The 25,300-nt window shown below is 36.1% G+C and overlaps 1 protein-coding gene across 2 annotated transcripts in view; it reads left to right on the plus strand.

The window, feature by feature from the left end:
- CENPE (centromere protein E) overlaps positions 1 to 25,300 on the plus strand; it is a 35,970-nt gene that overhangs the window by 9,521 nt on the left and 1,149 nt on the right. Inside the window, exons 15-43 of one of the 2 annotated variants that reach the window (XM_035541480.2) lie at positions 103 to 200; positions 486 to 542; positions 620 to 787; positions 2,648 to 2,722; positions 2,989 to 3,117; positions 3,488 to 3,622; positions 4,191 to 4,368; positions 4,832 to 4,986; positions 6,175 to 6,489; positions 7,351 to 7,662; positions 7,868 to 8,026; positions 8,892 to 9,098; positions 9,935 to 10,225; positions 10,337 to 10,492; positions 11,364 to 11,585; positions 12,443 to 12,601; positions 12,801 to 13,031; positions 14,251 to 14,388; positions 15,280 to 15,480; positions 15,563 to 15,709; positions 17,353 to 17,565; positions 18,710 to 18,919; positions 19,402 to 19,611; positions 20,832 to 21,053; positions 21,682 to 21,885; positions 22,447 to 22,559; positions 23,067 to 23,164; positions 23,663 to 23,825; positions 24,312 to 24,571. In XM_035541480.2, coding sequence (XP_035397373.1) covers positions 103 to 200; positions 486 to 542; positions 620 to 787; positions 2,648 to 2,722; positions 2,989 to 3,117; positions 3,488 to 3,622; positions 4,191 to 4,368; positions 4,832 to 4,986; positions 6,175 to 6,489; positions 7,351 to 7,662; positions 7,868 to 8,026; positions 8,892 to 9,098; positions 9,935 to 10,225; positions 10,337 to 10,492; positions 11,364 to 11,585; positions 12,443 to 12,601; positions 12,801 to 13,031; positions 14,251 to 14,388; positions 15,280 to 15,480; positions 15,563 to 15,709; positions 17,353 to 17,565; positions 18,710 to 18,919; positions 19,402 to 19,611; positions 20,832 to 21,053; positions 21,682 to 21,885; positions 22,447 to 22,559; positions 23,067 to 23,164; positions 23,663 to 23,825; positions 24,312 to 24,571 — 5,226 coding nt within the window. Of the gene's footprint in view, positions 1 to 102; positions 201 to 485; positions 543 to 619; positions 788 to 2,647; positions 2,723 to 2,988; positions 3,118 to 3,487; positions 3,623 to 4,190; positions 4,369 to 4,831; positions 4,987 to 6,174; positions 6,490 to 7,350; positions 7,663 to 7,867; positions 8,027 to 8,891; positions 9,099 to 9,934; positions 10,226 to 10,336; positions 10,493 to 11,363; positions 11,586 to 12,442; positions 12,606 to 12,800; positions 13,032 to 14,250; positions 14,389 to 15,279; positions 15,481 to 15,562; positions 15,710 to 17,352; positions 17,566 to 18,709; positions 18,920 to 19,401; positions 19,612 to 20,831; positions 21,054 to 21,681; positions 21,886 to 22,446; positions 22,560 to 23,066; positions 23,165 to 23,662; positions 23,826 to 24,311; positions 24,572 to 25,300 lie in introns of both variants that reach the window. The other variant, XM_050710546.1, reaches the window with a different exon arrangement.

Here is a 25,300-nt window from a genome sequence, read left to right on the forward strand (position 1 = left end):
CATTGAATGATTATTTCTGATGTGATGAAATCTTTGACAGAACTCTCGATGTCTAGTTTAAAATTTACTCTCACTCTATTTTTAATGCATCTTCCTTTTCAGCTACGTTTTTTGAGAATTCTGAACATGACAACCAATGTTTAACTGTTCCCGATCAAATTTCGGATATAGAGTGGACTGCTGGACCTAACATGAACTGGGTAACTTCATAATCTCTTCAGTTGGCCTTACATGGTGTATACACATTACATGCTTCTCAGTAAGGTCAGCCTTACTCTTTAAGGCATCGACATTCTTTTTTGCGTCTAACTAGTTAGAAAGCAAGTCTCTGTCATCTCTGTGAAGTTGTGGGATGTTTTTGTGGAGAATGGGCTAGTGAGCTTTGGTATTTAAACAGGACTAGCAGTGAAAAGACAAGCAACAAGGAATATAATAAATTTGCTTCAGCTTGTAGATCAGTTAACTAAAAGTGATTCTTTTTCTAGACTCAGAAAGACTTTGAAGAATCTGTGCAATGCTGTGAGGTTTTAGCACTAGAAAAGGTAAGCCTGTCCATTATTGTCTTAAAAATAAGACCAAAATTCCAATAACCTCTTCTAAAGTTTGTCATCTTTTTTAGGATCTTGCTGTAAATGAACTCAGTGTCCTACAAGCTAACTTCGATAACCTAGTATTAGAAAATGAACAGCTGAAATTAGAAATAAATGAAATGAAGGAGAAACTGAAGGAAAAGATAGAAATGGATGAATTTGAAGTGCTGGAAAAACAAACACAAAAAGATCATGAGGTAAGGTGCACTGAAATACAGATAGATAAGAATTCTGTATACTCAAATGTTTTTGAGAGTTAAGTCAGTATACATATATTTGGATGTTTATTCACAGGTGGTGCTAAGTTGCACTCAACAGCTGAATGAAAGAATCCAGGATTTGAAATGGACTTAGTGTAAAATTCATATTTAAATTTTGAATTTTAACTAGATGAAGTCTAGTTAAACATATGTATATATTTGTGTTTATCCACACTCTTTTTTTGTGTGCATATATATGTAATATATGAATGGTCTAGATTACTGCAAGAGATTCTCCCTTTTCAATGTGTAATGAATGCGCTATTACTAAATATGCTATAGAATATTTTGAAGTTAGTGAAGTATGGCTTAATAAGCATACTTGTTTCTTGTATAGGACAGTTCAGTGAGTTACAAAAGTCAGAGCTATGTCAGCATTAACTTAAAACATTGTTTAACTCAGTAATAATGCGAATGGTAATGTCTGTAAAAGGAAAAAATAAAAGCTGTTTTGTGCCACAAAGTCAGAAAATTCTATCTAGTGGATAATATGATATAGGACATGCAGACTTTCAGTTCCTTTCACCTCCTCGTGCTTTTTGTGGACATATACTTTTTTTGTCCAGATGTCTGTTTTTTTCTATGCTCTAATTCTGTTACAAGTAATACATACTTATATTTAGGTATTACGTTCTAGTTGCCCAAGGGCTAGACTGTCAAATGAGTTACAGAAGGAAAAGAGACTTCTGAGGTATTGAGACATGGGTGTACTTTATTCCATTTCTTACCCAATACCGTTTCCAGAAGGAACTGATGCTTTGCTGTGTTGGCTGCAGACTGCTTGTACACCCTAGGCTGTTTGATATCCTCTTACCATGATGCTAAGGTTGAACTGAAGTTGCATCCTTTCACGCTGTTTCAGGTTACAACTTAACAGCCTCACCTATTATTTCTGTTCCCCACAAAGATTTATAGGTATATTCTGAAGCCAACATTTAGCAAATCCTGTTACAGTTGTCCCTGAAAAACCTGTGTGTCTAATGACGAATAATAGTCTAAACTACCTTAAGTTGCAAGAACTGCTTTTTGAACAAATCATATCTTCAGATCCATATCTGAAGATACTCCCTAAAATGTAAGCATTTGATACCTGTGTAGCAAAGTAATTACAGCATAAGTGACAGGTCACATACTTCACTAAGCACATGTAGTTGAAATCATCAGTTTCAGCCAGCAGACACACAGAGGTAAACTCTACTGTGAATAATGACATAAAGGGACTTTTAACAGATAGTTTGATACTATTTCTACAGCTATTCTCTGACCTGAAAATTACAGGTTAGGTTTCCTCCTCCCTATATGTGTAGCTTTTCTCTCTAGTCTTCTACTTCTGCCTCCTTTCAGAGGATGCAACTTGAATGTGTTCATGGCTTGCTTACTTCACCTCAGTTTTGACACTTTCTAATTCTTGTCCTTGAATAGATTGTATCAAATAGCTGCACTGTGTTGTAAAAAGCTGCTTAACATGACCAATTTAAAGTTTGATGTCTTACAGATTTGTGCATGAAATGGCTTTGATCACATTGCTTTCACTTCTTGAGCTGTTGCAGATTAAGTTGTACTTGAATTCTTTCAATTTGCTGGGAAGCTGAAATAGAGCTTTGCATCTTATCTATCAGTTTGAAAGAATGTAGCAACTTGCTTTGTACCTGTTTAAATACATACATATGGTTTGCTAACTAATAGAAAAGAAAAGGTAAGGTAGACCTTGCTTATTTTCATGGCAATGGCAGCTAATACTATTGGTGTGGGCGCTTTCTAACCTCCTCTGCAATTTTGCTTCATTTTGCTCCACAGATAGAGCTAATGCATGAAATTACCAACCTAAAGAATATAGTTTCAAATGCTGAAGTGTACAATGAAGAACTTGAGGTGAGTCTGTCTCATAAACTTGCATGCAGTAAGACTTTTATGGAACATTGTTCAGTTTATGTTGGTTATACTCGTATCTACTATGGACAGTCTAGACTTACAGGGCTCTGGTTAGTCTTACCAGCTATAAACTTATAACTTACCAGTTATAAACTTAGTAACGCTTATTATGTAAGATTGAGTTTTCTGTTGGATTTCTACCTGGAAAAAAAAAAAGGAACTAGGTTTTCCTTTGTTTTTTTTCCCTTTTCTACTGTAACTTTTAGGCAGAAATAAGCTCCAAATTGGAACAGCTGAAAGAGAAAGAGAACAAAATAAAGACATTACAGAATCGTGTGGAAGAATTGCAGAAAGCAGGAGTGGAAAAAAAGGATGCATCTTTTTCAGTTGTAAACGTGAGTTTTCTTCTGGGGTTGAGAGGCTATGTTGGATTTTACTTTGTTGGGTGTGGTTTAAATATAATTATAGCTTTAGTTTAGTTGAAATCTGCTGTTAAGCAAACTAGCTATTTTTTGAAGCTTAAAACACTAATTTACTACATCAACAGTTCTCCTGCAAGAAGCTTATTTTATACAGCGATACTCTGGTGAAGTAAAGCTATGGGAAAGCTCACTTTATCAGAGCTCTGTCCTTCTACTGTTCCTTTTAGATGGTTTAATGAACCATGTTCTCTAAGTCTCTTCTGTACTTTAACCATATTATGATGATCATGTTTGCTTTATTATGGCCTTTTTTAGCTTTTTTATTATTTTTCTTCTCTTTCAGAGAGATTCCGATAAACTAATTGAGGAAATTCAACAGCTGAATAAATCCCTCTTAGATAGTGAAACTATAGCTTTGGATGCCAAAAAAGAATCTGCTTTTCTTAGAACTGAAAATTTGGAGCTGAAGGAGAAAATGGCAAGTAGTCGTTAAACTACTTTTGTTGCTGAAGCAAATACGGTTGAGGTACTATTGTCTTACAATCAGTAAATACAAGATTTGGCTAATGACTCATGCTCCAAGTGATGTTTTCACTCTGGAACTCATGGAAAACAGGTCTTAGGAGAAAGATGAAAAGATAATAGAGGCTTGTTGTGCAGGAGTAAGTGTTCAGTTTATCAGTATGGAGAGAATAAATGAATAGTCTTTGGGGAGTTCCTGGGACAGAAGACTCCAAGTCTGATTTTTACCAGGGAATAAAACAGTAAGATGAATTCAGGAAAGTGGGGTGGACCTTACTTTGAGCTTTGATGGAGTAAAAATGAAATGGGTAAAGTGGTTATGGTTCAACCTCTAATGTAAGGTACATTTTGGTCAGCACTCTAACAGGAATTAAGTTCTTTAACTGCGACTTCTTCTGTTGTATTTGTCATGATCAAAGTTGTTCAGGGCAACAATAGGAAATGTGATGGATGCAATGTTTAACTGTTAAGCAAGTAGGCTTGTATTTTGTGTGTGAACTGCATGTTGTTTTGTTTTCCTGAAGAATGAACTCTTAAATAATTACAAGCAAATGCAAAAGGATGTGCAACTCTATCAAAGTCAAATAGAAGCAGGAAAAGCCAGCTACAAAAAAATGCAAGCTGACTTGCAGAAAGAATTGCAGTCTGTATTTCAAGAAAACACAAGGTTAACTTCACTGATGGAGGGTAAAGTTCCAAAAGGTACTATTCAGTTTGAGTTGGTGCTCTCTTCCCCTCCCTTGCCCCTTCTCCCTTTTCCCCATTGAGGTGGGTGGTAGGGAAGATTTTTGCTCTTTTCCCAAATGTTTAGAGCATTTGTCAAGATAAAATATTTGTCTCTCTGATACTGCTGGCACATACCAACTACTTCAGCACTTTCTTAAATTATTTGGAAAACTGCGACTTCTAGAATGTTTTGTTTCACACGAAGACAGTCATGTGAGTGAAGACTATTGGTGAGAACCTAAAATAAGCTGGATGTTCATCTAAGTCATGACCAAATTCAGACTAGTAGTTTCATCTTTTAATTTTTGATCATTACAAAATACACCCTTCTAGACTTGAATGAATATGACATTCAGAGTGCATTATACCTCTTCTGCTTAATTTAAAACCTGCTTTTCTTCTCTCACACTTTCTGATCTAAATTTATTCATTTTTCTAGATTTGCTTTCTGTTGTGGAGCTGGAAAAAAAGGCATCTGATGTAAAAGCGGAGCTAGAAAAAGCATTGGAAGAGAATGCACTCCTACAAAAACAAGTAAATGAGCTATCAGAATTTCAGTCTCTACCAAATACTGTTGAGATACAGCAGAGAGAGGTAAACAAAAAAAAATGACTTTTCTGGAGAAAATTAAATTTTCTGGAGCTGGACTTCCTTACGTGTTCTTTATATTGTGCTTCATGAGTTACACATTAGAATTTCCTATCCAATAGGCCTCTCAAAGACAAAAGTAGTCTTGAATCAAATAACATGAAATTTTTCAAAAAAAAGCCATTAAGCTGCTTTTCCTCAGGTATCTGATTATTTACATTCAAGAAAAAATCAAAGATCACGTGTTCAGGCTGCTATAACTAATCAAGAATTTCTAGTACAAAGTTTGCTTATTTACCATGGTCATTATTTGATAACTGCATGTGTAGGTATAATGGTGTTTGATCCTCATTCACTGTTCTAAAACTGAATTTTTGTTTGTGAGGAGTAAATTTTAAGACATCTGGGTAGAAATGCTGGTTGAGAAGTAGAAGATTTAACTCAAGTTTTCCACAACTTTCAAGGAAGCTTTCTTGTTTCCTGGCAGGGCAGGGCTTAGTAAACTGTTTCCTACAAGTGTGTCTGAAGACTTTTATGCAATAGCTTCAAGTTGTGGTGTGTGGTTTTGTTTCTGTTTGTTTTGTTGTTGTTTTTTTTAATCCTCAAATACCTGCTGCTAAGTATATGAACTTAGAATGGCTCAGTGCAAGTAATTTTGCTAAAACTCGATTGTAAATACTTAGCAGAAAGCTCCAAAAACTTCAGTGGCCTACTTCTACAAATCACAGAATCACAGAATTGTAGGGGTTGGAAGGGACCTCGAGAGATCATCAGGTCCAACCCCCTTATATAATAAACATTAATTAGATGTTAACAACTTTATAAAATCCATATCATAAATAAAATGTTGGTACATCAGCATACTTACTCAGTTTAGAAGCTATAGCTAGGAGTATTGATCCATTCTTAGCTCAGATATATAGAAAAATAAAATATTTTTAAAATGTCTAAGAAAATAATTAGTTTGGCTTTTTGGACCCAATGGGGCTTGCCGTCATCCCTTTTATTTGAAGATTTGTTTGGGTTTTATTTTGTTGGGGGAGAGTCTGGAAGTCTAGCACCATACTGCACTCTGTGTTTGCCTATATTTGTTTCCTAAGCCTGCATATGAACATGTTTTGTTTTTTTTTTCATTATATAGCTGTGATAAATACTGACTTAGAAAATGCTGTTAATGTTTTCTTCTGTTGGCAGATTCTTGAAAAATGTGAGGAGCTACGCTTACTAAAACTGGAAAGAGAAAAGCTGCTCTCTGAGGCAGCAGATAATGAAGTTAAACTTAAGTATATGACTGAAGAAATTGGAAAATCAAAAGAAGATCTAGCAGATGCACAGCTTAAATATGAAAACTCTGATCAGGAATATGTAGCACTTAAACAACTGCATGAAGAACTAGAACTAAAATACGTAGCTGCATCGGAGGACAATGAACAAATGAAACTCCAAATAGAATATCTATCTAAAGAAGCAGAACAGTCCAAAACAGCCTTGGATGATGTGAAATTAGAGGTCAGTGTCATCTTGATCCTTTAGACATGTAAGACACAAAGAATTCTTTCATAGTATTAAAGTCACTTGGAGAAGTGATCTTGAATGTATAAATAACATTGCAGTTGAAATTCTTGTAGTGTTAGTGGATATTACTTGTTCTTTGCCAGATGTACAAAGTTGTAGGCTTATGCATCTCAGTGGTCCTTCATGGGCAAAGAAACATAGTTTACTCCAGATTATGTGTTCTCCTTCTGTACTCTAGTTTTAATTCTTATTTTCCCATTCTTAGGTTTATTTATTGTGCAAATTGTATTTAAGTTTATTATTCAAATTTTATTTATTATGAAAATATATTTTACATATGTAGCTATGACTCTGAAATTGCAGAAACAAAGCTTTCGCCTCAGGGAAATGTTTAGGATTTTGCTTTAAAAGAAACAAAAGGGAAGATCTTTCAAACCAGAGAAAACCACTGCATTAATTGGGAAATACAAGGGGGGAGGAACTTGTTTTAGAAGAAAAGGAAATTAAAGATGCATATATTTCTGACAAGCCTTTTGGTAGTGATATGGCTGTCATAATCAGCTATAGATTTGATTGCTTCCTAAGCTAGGCTACAGTTTCATGTGTGTTTCTTGTGTTTTAGCATGGCTTTTCCTGCTAAGGAGAAACCATCATAAGGTTTCCAGAAACAGATGCTTATTTAATGTGGGCAAGAATGTAAGTGGAGGCTTAAAGTGAAACGGTGGAACTTCTATTCTTTCGTTGAAGAGTGAGAGGATGCTAGCTTTTCTAAGCTAATGTGAGTCTGTGAGAGCATGTAACATGCTGTTTTGCATTACAATGAAAGTGTCTGGTCTTTCCCTTTATAAACTAAAGCTCTCTAACAAAATGAAAGAATTGGAAGAAAAGATAGCAGAGCGCGACCATCTTCTTGGTGTAAGAGAAGATCTTATTCAGACTCAGCAGAAGCTAAATGAAATGGAACAATTAAAAGAGCAAGAAAAGATTATGGAATCAAGATTGGAGGCCAAGGATTCAGAGATACAGGCAGTTCTTCAACAGCTTAGTGGATGTTGGGAAGAAATAAAAACTCTCACTCAGGAAAGAGATTACCTGAAACAAAAAGAGGAGTCTCTCCAAGTTGAGAAGGACCAGCTCAGTGAAGATATCAAGGACACCGTTTCAATGGTAGGAATTCTGCCTTTATTGAAGTGGAGCATACATATTAAGGGGAAAGAATGTAAGAACAGTTATAAACAATATTGAAATACATAGGGGATTAGGAGAGTGGAGTTTTTTGTGGAGTTTTTTGTTTTTATTCAAGGAGTACTTACTAATGTGGCAAAACACCTCAGACTTTTCTCTTGTGGATTTTCTTCCTTTTATTCTAAAGAACATTTTAGCACAGGAAGAACTGAGAAATGCACAGAGTTCTCTCAAGCAGTCCCAGGAAGCTGTTAAGAAGTTGGAGAAAAGTATTTCTGAAAAAGAGTCTCAGATGCTGAGTGTTGAGGAGACACTAAGGAAAACCATTAGTGAACTTGAAATACAGGTAAGATGATATGTGATCATTCAAAACTTAATTGTTAAAAGCATTTTCCAATATGTGAAAATAAGCCTGGTTAATGTCCTTGCAGTCTCTTCTGCTTGCCCTTAAATTTCTACACCTTTGGTAGAAAGCGTGTGACAAAGTAGTGCTGTCTGATCCAAGTCTTCACAGCTTGATGCTCTACAGAGAGATCAGCATCTGCTGATGTACAGTAATAAATCTGTGCTTAACTAGAGTGTTCCAGAGCTGCCGACGTGAGTGGTGGCATTAGATGACAAATGGAAGAAGAGATGAGTTACCATAAGCTTTATGGTTTGTAACACTCAGGTCCCAATGAGAAGCCTAGCAAGTGGTTGTAAATGGCAGCTGAGCTCCAAACACATAGCAGAAAACTGATCCCATGTCTTCATGCTTGTGTACAACAACTTGCAAGGAAGGGTGCTGAGAATATTTTCTTGTGCAGTTGCTTCAGTGGCAATTTCTTTGGCAGGACAATCTGTAATATATGAGACTGGACTTTAGCTTGAAGTATATCAGCTGCCAAACCCAATAAGTCAGTGGTCGTTAATTCAGTATTTGCACAGGTTTTTTTGAGTGGATGCATAAAAATAAGTGAAGAGATTCTCTCTTATTTGGCTTCTTTCTCCCAGACATTTTCTAAACAAAATGTGGACAGTTGCAGAAGAGATTGCTGAAAAGTTAACTGTTTAAAACAGGTGACAGAAAGGCCAAAGGTTGTTCCGTATTTTTTTTCCTATTTTAATTACAGCAGTTTAATACTAGAAATGCTGTAGAAGAATGAATCAAATTTTTTCTATTTAATTTTGGTTTTGAATTAATGGAAATGCTATCTTTGCACGCCTTGTAGATATCACAAATGACAGAAGAAATTAAAAACATCACATCAGAGAGAGACCGGCTTGCTGAAGAAAAAACAGAAAAAAAACGTAGCGAAAGTGATCAGCTTCAAGTGCTAAAGGAACAGATATTTTGCCTTACACAAGAGAACAATTCATTGCAAGATAAGCTGGACAACTTACACTTGAAAAAAGAAGAGAATGGGGAAGGAACTCTGGTAAATATTATACTAAGTTTGTAACAGAAAACCTACCTATTTAAACTTTACCTTGAGTGAAAACAATTTGCAAAAGCAAACCAGAGAAGGGTCCTTGACTGCAGACTATTGGACTCCACAATTATTACTGTTTACCTGAAAGTTATTCAACCAATACAGTTGGATATAGACAACTAATAGTAGGATATGACAAACTTTGCTGTAAATAGAATTTTATCTTGTTATCTTGTTCTGAGTTGATCTGTACAGAGACATGGTTGTGTAATTAAGTAGTTAAAGCTAAAAATTGCTCATCTGGAAGGGGTGGTTCTGCTTTTTCAAAGCATAGAAATTATTTTTTTTATTTTCCTGGCAATGTGTGTTAAGGGACTTCACAGCTAACATCTTCCATAATTGGGTATGCTGATTGTGTGAGTGTTTTTAACATAAATGTATATTTTAAACTGTCTATAAAGTGTATGCATATACTAATATTTATGGGAGGGCAGACAAACTTTGAGGAAATAATTGTCTTGACACCATTATTACCTGCTCTTGAGATAAGAAGTATGAACAAGATCTCTGTAGTGATCGCTTTTCCTCAGGCTTAAACTGTGGCTGTGAAGTTCTGCTTCTGGCAACTTGTTTCAGAAGTCATCGTGTCAAATTGTACTTATACACATCTCTTTTTTTCCAAGAAACTTGAATTACATATTGAATTCAGTCAAAGATATTTGTATGCAGAATTATAGAATTTAAAACATTCTATTTTATATAAATCAACTTGTCAAACGCCAGATATGATTCTCTTAAGTTACTTAGCTAGATGTCTTGATTTCTGTTTCTGTATAAAATAGGTATCTGAGACTCAAGAGAAGTCCATTGAGCAGGAAATACTACTTCTAAGAGAAGAGCTGAGCCAGACACAAAAGAAACTGCGTGAAATGGAAGAAATGAAAGCCAGTGAATCTAACAGGGAGTCAGAAAAAATGGGGAGAACAGATTTTACTAGAAAACTGCATGACTGTCAAGAAATGGGAACTCTGACAGAAAGAGGAGATTATGATGATGATCTTAAAATGCAACTGGAAAATCTCCAAAATGAGAGAGACCAGCTGAGAAACACTGTACAGGAGACCATTAACGTGGTAAGAATAATTATCCTATTCTTTTAGGACAATAGCTTTAGTAAACTTCCATCTTAGTTTTTGTAGGTGCTGTTCTGGCTTCAATGTACTTTAACTATTTTGTGTCCACAGAATTCAGCTGTGCAGGAAGAGTTGAGATATGCTCATAACTCTATCAGACAACACCAGGAGACCATTGTGGAACTGAAAGAAAGTATTTCAGAGAAAGAAGGTCAACTCCTGGAAGTGCAAGAGGCGTTGAAGGAAACAACTGAGCTGAAGCAGAAGGTCAGATGTAGTTTTGCAAATAAAATTTCTATCAAGATTGGGCAACCCATGGCCTCTGCAGACTTCAGTTTGAAAGGGTTCAATAAATCTAGTAATAAAACTTAATTAAAAGCTTTTCCCTTTTTTTTTTTTTCCTGTATTGCTTTTCAAAAGAAAGCCATAAAAATAGAGGCAGTGAAAAGACGACCAAATTGCAATTTGACCTGTAAGCTACAACCCTTATAACAAAATCATGCGTTAGTACTGAAGGGTGGAACATTAGACATCAATGCTGCTATTTGACTTCAATTTATTTTAAGTCTTAAACTTTTTAACATTTCTCTAATAACATGCTGTCTTTCAGCTGTGCGACTCTGAAGATACTTGAGCAACTGAATGGCAGTTTAGTGCAGCAAGTTCAAGAACAAGCTATTCATAAACTTAGCGTCTACTTATTTTCATATCTGAAGCTACTGGGTCTTTAAAGAAAACATTAACGCTTGTTAGAATCAAGCCTATCTGCTGCAGATACAGTAATGGAGTTGTTTTTATAGAATTATAGTGGATTGTAAATTTTTACACGCTTTTGCCAGTGAGATAATCAAACTTCAGTGCTTCTAAATTTTAAGCAAAATTGTTTTCATCCTTTGCTTTCTACCTTAGTAAACTAATGGACATGTCTTCTGTAAAATGATCCCATTATAAGAACACATATAGATAGATAATGCTTGTGAAATGTGAGCCAGTAGCACTTTTCTTATATCAACCTGATTACTGGGACAAAAAAAAATAAAACAAATTAGCATGGTAATGTTTTTTCCAAACTAACAAATTACTTCCACCTGTGCTGGAAATGGTCAGCAGTATTAATAACAGATATTTGTTCTTTCAGCTCGCTGAAGTAACTGAAAACCTGACTCGTGTCTCTTCTGAGTATGACATGCTACTTGCAGAAAAAGAACAGACTGAAAGAATAATGAATGAGCACGTCTGTCAGGAGCCTGAGAAAATTGCTCTACTTAATCAGGAGAAAGATGAACTACAGCAAATGGTAGAGGTCTCTAAAGCAGAAAGAGACCAGTTAGAGGCTGACTGTCAGGAAAGCAAGGAGAGAGTATGTATTAAAATCTCTTTAAAACTTTGTTTGAAAGACATGTTATGCTACTATATTACTTCAGTCATGAAGCCTGTTGAGTATCTCTTCCTTTCTTCATTTGTTCTCAGAAGCAGTAAACTAAATTTAGTTTACTAATCCAATCTTGATTTTGGAACTTGTTTCTTAATTTTCCTTCACCACCCATTTGGTCACTGTGCCACTCTGGGTTTAGCCACAGTTGTTTGTTGCCTGATGGACAAACATTCCACAAGTTTGTTACGTTTTTCATCTCCAGTAGCTTTGCATTTAGCACTGAACAGTAAAGGTAATACAAGCTTACAGAAATCAAAGGGCTTAAGTCTCCTACCTATTTCAGTCCAGAATAAATTGACAAAGAGAAAGCTAAACCTGGAAAAGAAAGCATCTAATGCATTTCTCCTTCCTGATGTCTTGTTCTTGGGGCAGAGTAGCACTTCAAGATCCAAGTATTTGCATGAAAATATGTTTATGTTGACACAGTATTTCAGACAAACTTAACCTGAGGTGCGGTCAACAAAAATGAAGCTAGTAAGTAAGTAAAAGGAAGTCTGGTAAATCTTTCCTAAAAGATTTGCAGAGCTTTTCATGAGAATTAAAAGCTTTCATTTGAATTTGAGCAAACTTCAGAGAGAACCTCTGGTCTCTTTTTAAGTATGTATAGACCAACTGTTCTAAAAACTAAAATCAGTTAACTAACATCAATTCTTCAGAGTTGTAGATCTTGCTACAACACAGCTTGACAAAATATTCCTTTAACTGGTGACAGTTGCCGCAAAAATTGTAAGTAAAATTTAAGACATACTGGGTGATCAGCCATGTAACACTCTGTTCTGCAGTTGTTAAAAGTTCTGACAGAAATGGAAAGTCTGCAGGAAGAACTAAAGCATCATAAAGAGCAAGCTAATATTCAGAAGAACTTGCTAGCAGAAGGAGAAGAGAAACTGCAAAACACTGAAGAAAAACTAACTGAAGAAATAAACAAACTGAAAGAAAAGGCAAGTACCCTAACAAAAGCAACTCTTAAAACTGATTTAGAGAATGTCCCCTGAAGGACTGATTGGAATAACAGGTACCTACCTGTTTTAATTTGTATTGTTTTGCAGGTCTGATAGATGAGTTTTTGCTAGTAGACCGTGACATCCTGTTGATAAATTCTATGTGCTGATTTTGTACTGTTTTTTTATACTTTTGTAGATAGACATGTTGAATGAGGACTTAAATTTGGTAACCGAGGAAAGGCAACAGCTGCTGGGAGAACTAAAAGAAAAGACTGAAAGTGAAAACAATAAAGACAATGAACTTCAACAACTAGAGAAACAATGTGATTTGTTAGCACAGGAGAGAGATCAGCTCCAGGAAATGCTGGAAGGTGTTCAAGCAGAGAAGAACAAACTGGAGGTTGACCTACAGAAGAGTGTTGATAAGGTGCTTTATCTTTTGATTAAAGTATAATAACGATAAATGTTTAGGAGAGAAGGTTGGCTGATTCTCGAAGCTGTCTTGAAAAAGTATCTTACAAGTATTACTGTTATATGTACAAATTGAAGATACTGGTGTGCTTTAACTCCTGTCTTGTGGAATTCTATTAAAGATTTATGCAAAGATGTATTCTTTCAAAAAATTTGAGACTTATTTATTTAGGAAGGAATGAAGAACCAGAAAACATGGAAGTAACTACCAAAATGCTTAATGGGCATTTTTATGAATTTGGTGGTGTGTTTTGTAGTTGAGTTCCAAAGCTGACACTGAAACAGACAAATTCTCTATGTATCTTTATTTTGCTTCTGGTTAAGGTGTAGCTTCACAACAGAGCCCTGGAACAGGTTGCCCAGACTGGTTGTGGAGTGTCCTTCTATGGAGACATTCAACACCTGCCTGGGTGTGGTCCTCTGCAACACGCTGTAGGTGACCCTGCCTGAGCAGGGGAGCTGGACTAGATGATCTCTAGAGATCATCTTCCACCCTCAACCACTCTGACTTTGTAACGATGAAGATGACTATTGAATTGGTTGGGTGGTGTCCATTGAGCAGCAGTCTTTGTTCAGACAGGGAAATCACCTCAGTGATCTGTAGTTGATTCAAATCTGTGGTAGGCGGAGAATCTTCTTACGCGTGCTACCAATATTTTCCAGTTCATCTATTTTAGTGTATCTGCTGCCTTGCTGTAAAACTTGAACTTCATTTGAAATTTGGAAATCTAATGAAAGGAGTGCTAGTCCTGTAATAGCTAATCAAAGGTAATTTAAAAGCATTTTTGGCAACTGTCTGACTGAAAGTTGTTCCATGTTAGGTCTAGAATTTATTTTCTAGATAGTTCTCAATGTGAACCCCACTCATGTTACATCTCTGCTTTGTGTTCCTCATCTCTGAAACAGGGATTGCAGAAAATAAGTCAAAGCATGTTTGTAGCATACTTTGTATACTTCTTGACACTGAATACTGAGGATTTATCAATATTCTAATTTGGTAGGCTTTATTTAGGAGAAACGTTCAAAGACAAAATTTGCAACTTTTTAAACTAAAGCACCTTCTGTTTCTGTGAAGTATTTTGACTCCTATGAAATATTGAGTGGTCTTGTGTGTTAGAAGTAGATTCATATATCTCAGTTTTGATATGTTAAATTTCTTTCTATTTTTACTCCAGATTCTTGAAACAGAAAAGGAATTGAAGTGGCAGCAAGAACTCCTCAGCAATGAGAAGATCAAAGCTGAAGAGAGGGAGGAACATCTGTTAAAGGTTCAGAGGAGGTCAGAGATTCTAGAGGACAGCCTAACAAATAAGGTGAGGAGTTTTGGTTTTTAGCTAGCTACTCCACAATTATGTTTTCTGATGTTTCATCCCTGAAGAGCTAAGTTTTTTTGCTCAAGACAAACCCTATTTAATTTTAAATTGTCAGCCTATCACTTTTGTGCGACATAAGCATGAACACGAGAGAAGATTTTGTAAATGTTTATTTAGTGATATTTAGAAGTGCCATTCTCGACTCATGTCAACCTTATAGCCAGCTGGGTTGGCTGCTCCACTAGAATGGACACAGATTTGTCCAACTTGTACAGGTTTAATATGATGGTAACTCTGTATGTGTTCATTGAGACTTTAAAAGGCACCACATAGACTGTTTTGAACTTAAGTGGGTTTCGAATCTTTGGTGCTTTGCACACTTTCAAACTGTCTGTTATTCAGCAAATATTGCCACTTATCTCTTCCCAGCTCAATCTTTCTGCGGTTTTTCACTTCTTTGCTTTTGACCTGTCAAACTCTTCCTTTGTAGATCAAACAGTATAACTAAGGATTGTTTCAAGCTAGCGTATGTGTTATTGATCAAATGATTAGAACAGATAGATGGACAATGGAATTGTCTTTGTCTTTTGCTAGTTTTCCTATTTCTATTTTCTTGTAATGTAAATGCATTTTGACTGTTTCATGTTTTCCTCTTGCTTTAGTGGAAACCAGAGTTGACTAAAGTAGAGTTCTCTGGATGTAATGCTATTTGTCTTTTATTTATTTTTTCTGAGTGATTAGAAAACTGAAATTTATTTTTAAACTTCTCTTGCTGCCAATGTGAATTTTAGAATTACTGGAAATCGTATTTGACACAACTAATTTTAGTACTTTATAGTGAAGTGTACGGACTAGGACAAACACATTTCTTGTTTTTCTCCATCACTACAGATTCAACAGTTAACTGAGACACTAAATAGTGTATCAAGTGAAAAAGACCAGTTATTGGCTGAAAGAACTAGTCATTCTTTTCAACTTAAAGAACAAATCTCATCAATTAATGAAGAAAAAGATGAGCTACAAAAACTTCTTCAGGACATCAGGTCTGAGCGGGACCAGCTCAAGATGGAATTGCAAAAAAGCTCTGAGATGGTTGGTGTCGCAAGTTGCATACCTAAGTTATGAATAATTTATCTTCTTGAATGATACTTAGATATGCATATATTTATTTCAGTATATTGAAACAAGTGCTAAACTGGAACGTGCTCTAAGTAAACTGAAGGAGAGAAGCCTGAGCGACATGTCTGTTCAAGTGGATGCACTGGATAACGCAGAACAGATGGATGATGACAGCCTGAAGGCAAAAACCTTGAAAATTAAGGTAAACTACCCTGCTTATGTAAGGGTACATGTTAAAACTTAGTACCACTTGTTCCGGAGCATAAACTTTGCTTCTATGCATCATGTGCTAATGGGATTGCATGTCTTGCTAAGATACTACAAACCAGAGGATTGGTTGGTATGTGGTTGCTCTTCAGTGACAGTGCATCCTGTCCTGGGAATGTTAAATTGAACTTCTCAATTGAGATATCTCGCTTGATTTACTGTCCAGTCACCTATATCACCAATTAGTTTTTGTTTGGAACTGCTTCCCTGTTTGTTTGGTTTTTTTTTCAAAATCCCTCAAGTCCTCTCTTCTGTGCATCTCCACCCCCAAAAGTAAATTGATTTCCATTAAATTGGTTTCACTAAATAGCTTCTCTCATCAAAATAAGAAGTTCCTCTAATTCTTTGTTAATTAACAATCCTGAGTATGTTTTCTCACAAATGCAAGAGCCACTACTAAACTATCAAAAGCCTAAATAAATCAGTTTTATGAAGGTATGAAATACTTTAGAGATTCCCATCGTATTGCAGTCTGCACATCTGTGCAGCACAATCAGGCATCATTCTATACCTGCCAGAAGCACCCTGAGGGCTGCTTTAGTTAGCACCAGAAGTGATAAAGAAAGGAACGAAAGTGAGAAACAGTCACATAGCTTTCTCCATTCACACTGTTTCTGTGCTATACCAGCAGTAGGAACTAATAATGAGGGAAGTAAAAAAAACTGCTGATAACCTTTTAACTGCAGTCTCCCCTTCTGACATGTAGCTGGGAGCTTTCCTAGTGGTCACTAGGGAGCTCCTACCTCTTTTGCAGGTAGAAACAATGAGTCTGAAACTCCTTTAGGGGAGGGGGAAAAAAAATTAAATTACTTCGCTAAACCTATGTTAGCACAGCCTCTCTCACTACCTTATTAGTGTTTGTGGATGTGTGTGCATGTACCAGTACAAAAAAAAAAAAAAAAAAGGATTCCACGGTTATGGGAATATATGCTAGAAAGTTTAACTACCCTGGGGGAGTTTCTTCTGTAAAATGTTACTGTTGCCACAGAAGTCATCACAGTGGTACTCTGAGACTGAGCCACTCAGGGCTGCTGAAAACGTTCTGGGTTGCTGTATAAAAGCTTTCTTTCCTTTTAATGTTGAAAAAGCACACGTTACTTCAGTGCACAAGATGGGGGGAAAACAGGTATTGTAATGAGAAAGATCTTGTCCGTTTCTAGTACGGGTACTACTGGCCAATGAATTTAGGCTTTTACGTGTGCCTTGAAGTGTAATCTAGCTTCATATATCTCATATTTGAGCTGCAGCTCACTAGGAGTGCCTCGAAGCTTGTTTGCCCTATGTGGCCTGCTCATGACTTGCACAAAAGGACCCAGGAGACCAACTCAAACCCCATTCAGAGGGCAGTCCCGGTGGCAAACTTGTGAACAGGCAACAAATTTCATTTCAGACCCAGCTTTAGTGCTTTTGTCATGCTCCTGTGGCAAGTCAAAACTTGAATGTTTAGTCCTATTAACTTTTTTATTGTAAAACCAAAACATGCTGTAGGGGTTAACCTGGAATCTGATATAAAGCTGCTGTTCATAGCTAATGACTCTTTTTCTTTATTGTGACTGAATTTACTTAATTTGTATTTAGGAGCTTCTTGAGATATTCCCAAGTATGCAGAAGAGGTATGAATGTCTCTCCACAATGTCTCTTAATGTAAAGAACGAACTGAATAGCCAGAAAGCAGTGATAGCTGTGATACTGACTCAGCTTTCATCAGAACAAAGTAAGCAAGTCAAAAGACTTCAAATGGAAAATGAGAAAATAAACAGTCATCTCCAGAATCTATTGAACAGACTCAAGGTACCAACTTAAAATGCTGAATATGTGGATGCTTCATGTTGCTTTGTTTCATGCTTTTTTTTCCAATAAGCTCTCAGTACTAACAGCAAGGATTCTGTATATATGCTCAAGCTTTGATTTTTGTTTTCCGTAAGGCACGCGTTCATGAAGCCCATTACAATCCTGGAAAACTGGAGCTATTTAGATAAGCTAACCTTAATTTTTGACTATAGTTCAGCTGCTTTGCACAGCAATATTTCATTAGTGTTAATCCATTTCCATTGGTGTGAAAAGAAGTATTCTGTGCTCTGTAAATGAAATTATGGACCCCTGAGTACATATTTCATTGGAGAGGAAGGATGTGCAAGATGCCTTGGAGAAGTATGTTTGTTCTGCAAAATTGCCAAATAGTTTAACTTCTATGGCCTTGCAGACGTTCCCCAATCTGTAGTTCAATGGACAAACAAATTCCAGTTATCAGGAAAAATTAAGGTGAATTGAGAGAGAATTTGTTGTCGTTAACAGAAGCACATCAAACTATATAGTATTTTTTTTGTTTTAGTTTATTTATTTACCATGAAAGTTTAGGTTGGGAGGGGTGGGGGTGTGGAACAATGATGGGGCGACAATGGTAATAAAAATATCAAATAGTTGTATTTTAGAATTATCTATTAACTAAAAATATTAACAAATATTCTGAAGAACATGATCTCCTAACTTCATGTAGACTGTTTAATGTTTTTCTTTTTTCAATAGATGCTTTTCAACTTTTATGCTCGAGATATTTAGGATTTAAGTCATCTCGGCTAGAGTAAAGCTTTAAATTAGCACAGTGATATTCTATACCTTTAACAACTCTAGGATAAAATCAGTATAACAAAACTATTTTGGTTTTCAAAGTCTAGATGCATGGAAGGCTGTCTTAGCCTTTTAAGCTATTTTTTTGTGGACTCCTTTAAAAAAGAAAATGCTGACCCAGCTGAAAGTCTCACATGCCATTGCTATATGACATGAGAACTTAGTTTTCATAGTCATGTTTCAGTTGTCTTAAACATCTATTTACTAGGAGAGTAAATAGACTGAATTATAAAATATGGAATTTTAGCTGGATGCAAGGTAGCATTTTAAAGCATACTCACTGATATGTCCTGTGCTTCTACAACAGTTTCATTTCACTCATGTTTGCTCAAAGAAAAGGGAGTATCATGCTACTGTTAACAAGTATGAAATGGAATTGCTTGAGGAAAAGAGAAAACAAGATCAGCTACACGCTCAAATTCGGTGTCTCAAGGAGTTTCATTTGAACCAGAATGAAATACCTTCTCAAGTGGTAAATGTTGGTGAAGTGCTGGAGAGTTTGCACTCGGATGCAGAGGTAGCGTTTGAAACAATTTTTCAGACAGAGACTTGTTTATTTTGAGACGGGGTGTAATGTGGTTGTGCTAGTGTGATGGGCATTGTTTTTATCTGTTTAAACTTCATTTGGTGAGGGAAACAGAGAATTCACATTTATTTAATGCTACCAGTTCTATAAAATGATTTTTCTGTTTTATAAAGTTTCTTACTGATTTGCCCTTTAGAATACATACTACCTGATCGTAAGATGATTTTTGAAGCAATTAGATAACTTTTTACTAACACATTTTTTCTACTTTCACCTTCCCACCTGCCCCCAGGAACGTGGATTGTTTTCTAATTTTCCCAGGAAGGCATAGCAAAATTCATTTTAGCTTAGCAAATATGGTATAATTAGATGTTAAAACACTTACTGTAAATATGGATACCTAAGGGGGCAAAATTTGTATTAAACATGTAGTTATCAAGGTAATGCTTAAACTTGATCTCTTCTTTATAAAGAATATTCTCAAAGACATATCAGAAATGGAAAGTGAACTTCTCAGCATAGAGACAGAGTTACAGCAGGAAGAAAGTGCTAGAAAAGAAACAACACAATTCTGGGAAGCTTGTTCAGGACTCCACTATGATGCAGAAGAACTTAAAGAAGTGTTAAAAAAAGATAATGAAAGGCTTTTACAAGTCATTAACTTCTGGACTCCAAAAGTAAAGGTAAATTAACTTAATGAATAAGAAATACATTTTGTGTAAGCAGTCTGCAAGTACCTCTGTAATCTGGTTGAAAACAAACACAAAAGGCTATTTTAAAGTTTACTCATTTAATTATTTTTAGTTTATTCAGCAGCACTTAATATAGGCATATTTAGCTGTAAAATGTAGGAATACGTGGAAGATTTTTCCAGGCTTTCTTCCTCCTGCAGTCAAACTTGGAAACTTGTGTTTAAAAAGACTTTCGGGGTGATAGTTTTCCGTGTGTATGTGGTGGTGGTATTTTTGTGTGTGGTTTTCTTAAAGAGAATGAATCTTAGAAACTGTAGGTTCATAATTGTTACTACAACATTCCTTGCAGAACTTGGCAGCCTGATGCAATCACATTCTCAAGGCTTTCTGCCTACAAGATTCCGTTCTTTTCAAACCACCTTTAAAATGGCTGAAGTGGTTTTTGTTGTATTTTTTTTGATAAAGCTTAATTGTAATTAACATTCTCACACCTTTTCTACCTTCAGAAAGTTAAATTATCCTAGAGGTCTTTCAGCTGTACTTTCCCTTTTCTTTCTTCCTTATACCACCCACAATTTGGAAAAAAGTCTGTTCTGCTCTCTGAGGTGCATCATGAAGAGCATTTCATGAGATTACATCTTTTAATAACCACATCAGACACCTCTTGGAAAACAGGCTGTGGGAGGGAATCCTTTACCTTCTGACTAGTTCTTAAGAGCAGTTGTCTTGACTTCCAGCGTACGCTCGTTACCAGGCTATTCGTACTATTCTTTCAGCTAGATTACGAAGAGCTCATCATCCTCCTTCTGCACGTGTTGTGACTCACTCTCAGCCTATTGAAAAAGAGTTAAGCTGCTTCTGTAGAATTATTTGTCAGCCTTGACTTCTACAGGATTTCCCAATGCTGACAGGCTGTTAGGAAGAATTCTTTGATAGACATTCTGTGAATCAAAGCTTTTACAACAAAAACAACAACAACAAAAATAGCATTCTCTTCTCTGTGCTAAATAACCCGAGGTCTCTCAATCTTCATAGCAGAGGTACTCCAGCCCTCTGATCATTTGAGTGTTAGTAATTCCATTTTTGGTAATAACTGTCTTCAAATGTGACACTGAGACAAGAATGTGAAATTAATACAGGCTAAGAAGCTTCCTGATTTTTCACTTATTTCTAGCTGGTTCAAAAATCTGTTCTTCATTACTTATTTTCAGGCGCTCCTTCAGCTTACTTCAGAGTTGAATGACAGAACTTCCAACTACTGTAAAAATGCTGATATTGAATGGAAACAGAGAAAAGAGAAAACTGAAGAGTTGCTTCAGGAACTAAACACCCTTAAGGAACAACTGGCCCCTGGTGGCTCTGCTCATCTTCTGTTAGAAGAAGAAAACTACAGACTTAATAACCACTTAAAGGCTGCAGAACAAGATAAAAAGGTGCAAATATTTTTCTAAAGAAAACTTACTTGATGATTATTTTCTAAGTGAGAGTACTTTAAACTGAAAAGAAAATGAAGATTAATGACTGTAAATCTGTCACACAATACACTGGCCCGCAATGGACTTTTCTTTGTAGATTACATTTTTTTTTTCCAAAAGTGGAAGTTTGGGAAGTTTGAGCTCTGCCTGTAATGTGATTTAATGGGCTGTTTTCTGTGCGCACACACACACACACAGATGTTAGTTTATAAAACTCTCTAAATGCACCCAATTATTTCTGAAGTATAGGTTCCAATAGTGTGATATTCTTTAAATATGTAGCATTCTCTATGTCAAACTGGAAGCTGGATAAAAATTGTCATGACTCCTAGGGATTGCACACTCATTGACATTAGAAGTATGGACAGAGGGAAAAAGTTATTTGTGTTCAAAGCATGTTTTTTAGACTTGAATGTTCCAGAATAGTAACAGATAAAACAGAACAATGCTATATAGACTGTATAGGAATTCGGGTTTTGTTTGTTGTTGTTTTGTTTGTTTTTATTAAGAATATCACCCTGTGCTGTGCTGTGACATTGTTATAACTCTTGGTTTGGTGTAACTGCTGGTTGGTATATCTCAACAGGCTATGGAAGTAAAAATCCAAAAGTTGGAAAATATAATAAATGAAGCAGAAAAAAATGTCAGAGAAAAAGATGACAGGATAAATAAGTTACAAGCACAGATAAAAGTAAAAGCAGCTACAAGTGAGCTCACCCAGCTGAAAGCCAAACTGAATGAGACAGAGAAGTGCCTCAGCACTGCCCTAACAGAAAATCAGAGTCTCCAGGTATGAGTCAAATTATTTTCTATTTTCATTCTCACAGCAAGGCAAGCAGAGAGCGCTGTAAAGTCGATTTGTAGTTCTGTATGGTATTGTTAGAAAAAAGCACTCTACTCACCTGTTGTAGCATGCTGCTTCACATGCTACCAGTGCAGCTTTCAGAGACAAAATTTAGAACCCATGTTATGGTATTAGAAGCTAAATTTATCACTTATGATGTATTTCTGAAACATTCTTAAACTTCAAATTTTGAAACCGAAGCATGGGCTATTTTTTTCTACATAATCTATTTGCATGCTAGTTCAAGATTCCCAGATTACATCTGCAAGCAGGTCAGCAAAACTTGCTAAAAATGTGAGTGCATTCATTACACCAGAGTTAAGATAGCAACTGGTACTATGGTACTAGTTGGTGATATGGGCATTCTTACTCCAGAATAACTTTCTGCTTCCAGCTCGGTCCTGCAACTTCTGGCAGATTGCAGTAAAGGTGCAAAGCAAGCAGTCCCCATATTCATTGCTACATAGCAATCCTTTCTTCATACTAGGTGTCTTGTTTTATTTTCAGGCAAAATTAAATAAAGGTGCGGAGTTGTACAAAGAAGAAATTGATAATCTCAAAACACAATTGGTAAAATATGATATGGAAAGAATGAAGCAATCAAATTCTTTTGATATGAAGTAAGTTCAAGTGTAATTTTTTTTTGAGTTTTTAACTGCTAGCTCTTCCCTAACCCCCACACCCCTGAATGAGAAGTGAGCATTCAGCTTTGGGTTTACTAGGTTTTTATTATAGCTGCATTCCAGAGAAAGTAAAAGCCGTATGCATCTCAGTCAGGTTGATTACCAAATAAACTCCATCCCCATGCACCCACCAAAATTTCTCAACCAACCTATGCTCAGCCATAAATCAAACAACTGTTCTGATGAATGTGAGGGGAAAGCATCAATGGAGAGCACTCTGTAGTTCACTGGAGAGAAAGGATGCACAGAGAATAATTTAAGCTTAACTTCTGCTTTTCTGTACTTTAGCTAAAATCTAACTGACAGCCAGATGTAGTTTTTTTGTTTTGTTTTACTTCAAATATATTTGTATTTGTTAACGCATTTGAAAATCAAACTAAGTCTCTTGCAACTTTAATAATTAAGCTTAACATTTTTCTTCCCTCTCCCTGCCCACCAATATAGACTTGCTAATTATAAAGCTCTTGCAGAACACCAAGAAGAACAGTTAAGAAAGCTAAAAGAAGAACTTAGAAGAGCACAGCAAGATCACGATGTTACTGGTAAATTCCGGATCAATATAAGGGATTGTTTCATATTAAACATCCAGTTTTAAGGTTGTGTGGTTAAATTCTAGGCTGAGATGCAGGCCTTTTACCTCAAAAGGACATGAGAAGGCTTGGATGCTTTGGAAGAGGTGGAAGGCTAAAACACAGTACCTGCACACAGACTGTATTAGAATCACAGCAGTTTTTGTCTGGTTTTGTTTTTGTTATTTCTTTGATTGTGTTTGCAGTTGTGGTGGGTTATGCTCCCATATCTAGTTCTCTAGTTCTAATCATGATATAACTAATCATATAAGCTTCTTAATATCTCCCTGGCAGTGTGATTTCTGATGGTGGGTTTAAAAGATAGCTGTTGTAATGATACTTGTAACCTGGTGAGGTTTTACATACAAAGCTACAGGAAGGAATTTTGTATAAGCATGGCTAAGATAAATATCAACTTGGTTTTAAACACTGACCAAGTAACACACGCATTTGTATAAAACTATTTTCTAGTGGTGTCTAAAAAAGAAGCTCCTCAGCAATCCCAAATGCCCCTTACTTGTGGTGGTGGCAGTGGTATTGTTCAGAGCACACAAATGCTTGTTTTAAAATCTGAACAAGTGAAGCTACAGAAAGAGAACTTGCAGCTGAAGAAACAAAATGACCTTCTACTAAGGTAAGCATAAAGAGAATAAAAACCATATTAACTAAGTCATTTCTATTTAACCTATGCTGTTACAGTTTCTTTCCTGGAAATCTGTAGAAGTGAATAATTTTTCATTTTAAGATGTGAAAGAATCTAGCAAATCTAAACTTTTAAAGGTAGTGATGTGTGTATGTATATATATTTCTTGATGGCTTTTAAGCTTTAAATTGTTTTCTTCTATAAGAACGGAATTTTAAATGCTTTTATCAATAACTGGAAAATGCATTTTGTTTGGATCTCTTCAGCTTTTGGGAAGGAAAAAAGAAAATTATGCCTCCAAAACTAAGAATACACGTTTGGGAGTGGTGGGGGCTTGCATTGCCATGTCTGTGGTATGTCAAGGGAATTGTCATACAGGAACATACAGGAACTGTCTTGTCAGGAATTTTTCTTTACTTAAAAGAATTGCTTAATGTTTTTTGTAATTAAATGCTAGTGATTTTTTTCCCTGTTCAGTAATGAGGTTCAATTGAAAGAGGAACTTAGAAAATGGAAAGAAAGAGCCCTAAAATTGAAAGAACGATCTTCGAGAGAGACTACTCGAGAGACAGTACCAAGGTCTCCAAGGAAGACAGTGTCATATTCCCTTAGAGAGCAAAATTCACCCTTCAAAGAGCCTATTTCTCAGGAAACTGTGACTCAAGATGCATCAAAGCCTCTGCCACTGACGTGTCCAACAAATTTCTTTGATAATTCCAGCTTAGGTACACTAACAGGTATGTAATGTGGTGTCCGATTAAGACTAGGAGAGGCAAAATATAAGGAGTGGTCTTCAAGTAAAAGTAGGTGTCCTGTACTTTCTGCATTCAGTCCTGAAACTCTTATGGAAACGGTGTTCTTGAATGCCTAGTTAGCATGTCGTTGAAGGGCTGACCAGCTGGTGCCAAAAAGATTGTATGTGCTGTACAGCACCCAAATACTTAAAACATTCATGAAGATTAGGCAAATGTTCTATTTCTTTTGTTGCAGTGAAAGTGTTGATGATCGATCACTTCAAAAAGTGACTAGGCAGAGTGTCATTCCTACCAGATCGATGATGCTATAGACTCTTTTGCTTTTTAACATTATCTGAGTTAAGTACCTGCTTCTGGCAAAACTGATTCTCATACACTGCTCAGTCATCCATTCAGAGTTAACTGCTGGTTAACTTTTTTTTTTTCTAAATTTCTTTGCTGAGATGGTCGATTTTAGTCTTTGACATGAAATCTGCTAGTCTGGCAGCTTCCAGCTACGGCGACAGCTGCCCTAGTCAGGTTGTCTCATCTCTGGCCTGGTAACTTCTGGGGAAATCTAGTGATCGGTGCTAGCATATTAACACTACTGCCTTCATCAGCTCGCTTCTAGAAGCTCCTATAAGACCCCAGCAGACATATTAAAGACTTAACAAGTTTTCAAGGTATTAATGGCAGGCTTCCAGGAAGAATGACTCATTGCCATTTCTTGTG

The sequence above is a fragment of the Cygnus atratus genome, chromosome 4, assembly GCF_013377495.2.
Source record: "Cygnus atratus isolate AKBS03 ecotype Queensland, Australia chromosome 4, CAtr_DNAZoo_HiC_assembly, whole genome shotgun sequence".
NCBI lineage: Eukaryota > Metazoa > Chordata > Aves > Anseriformes > Anatidae > Cygnus > Cygnus atratus.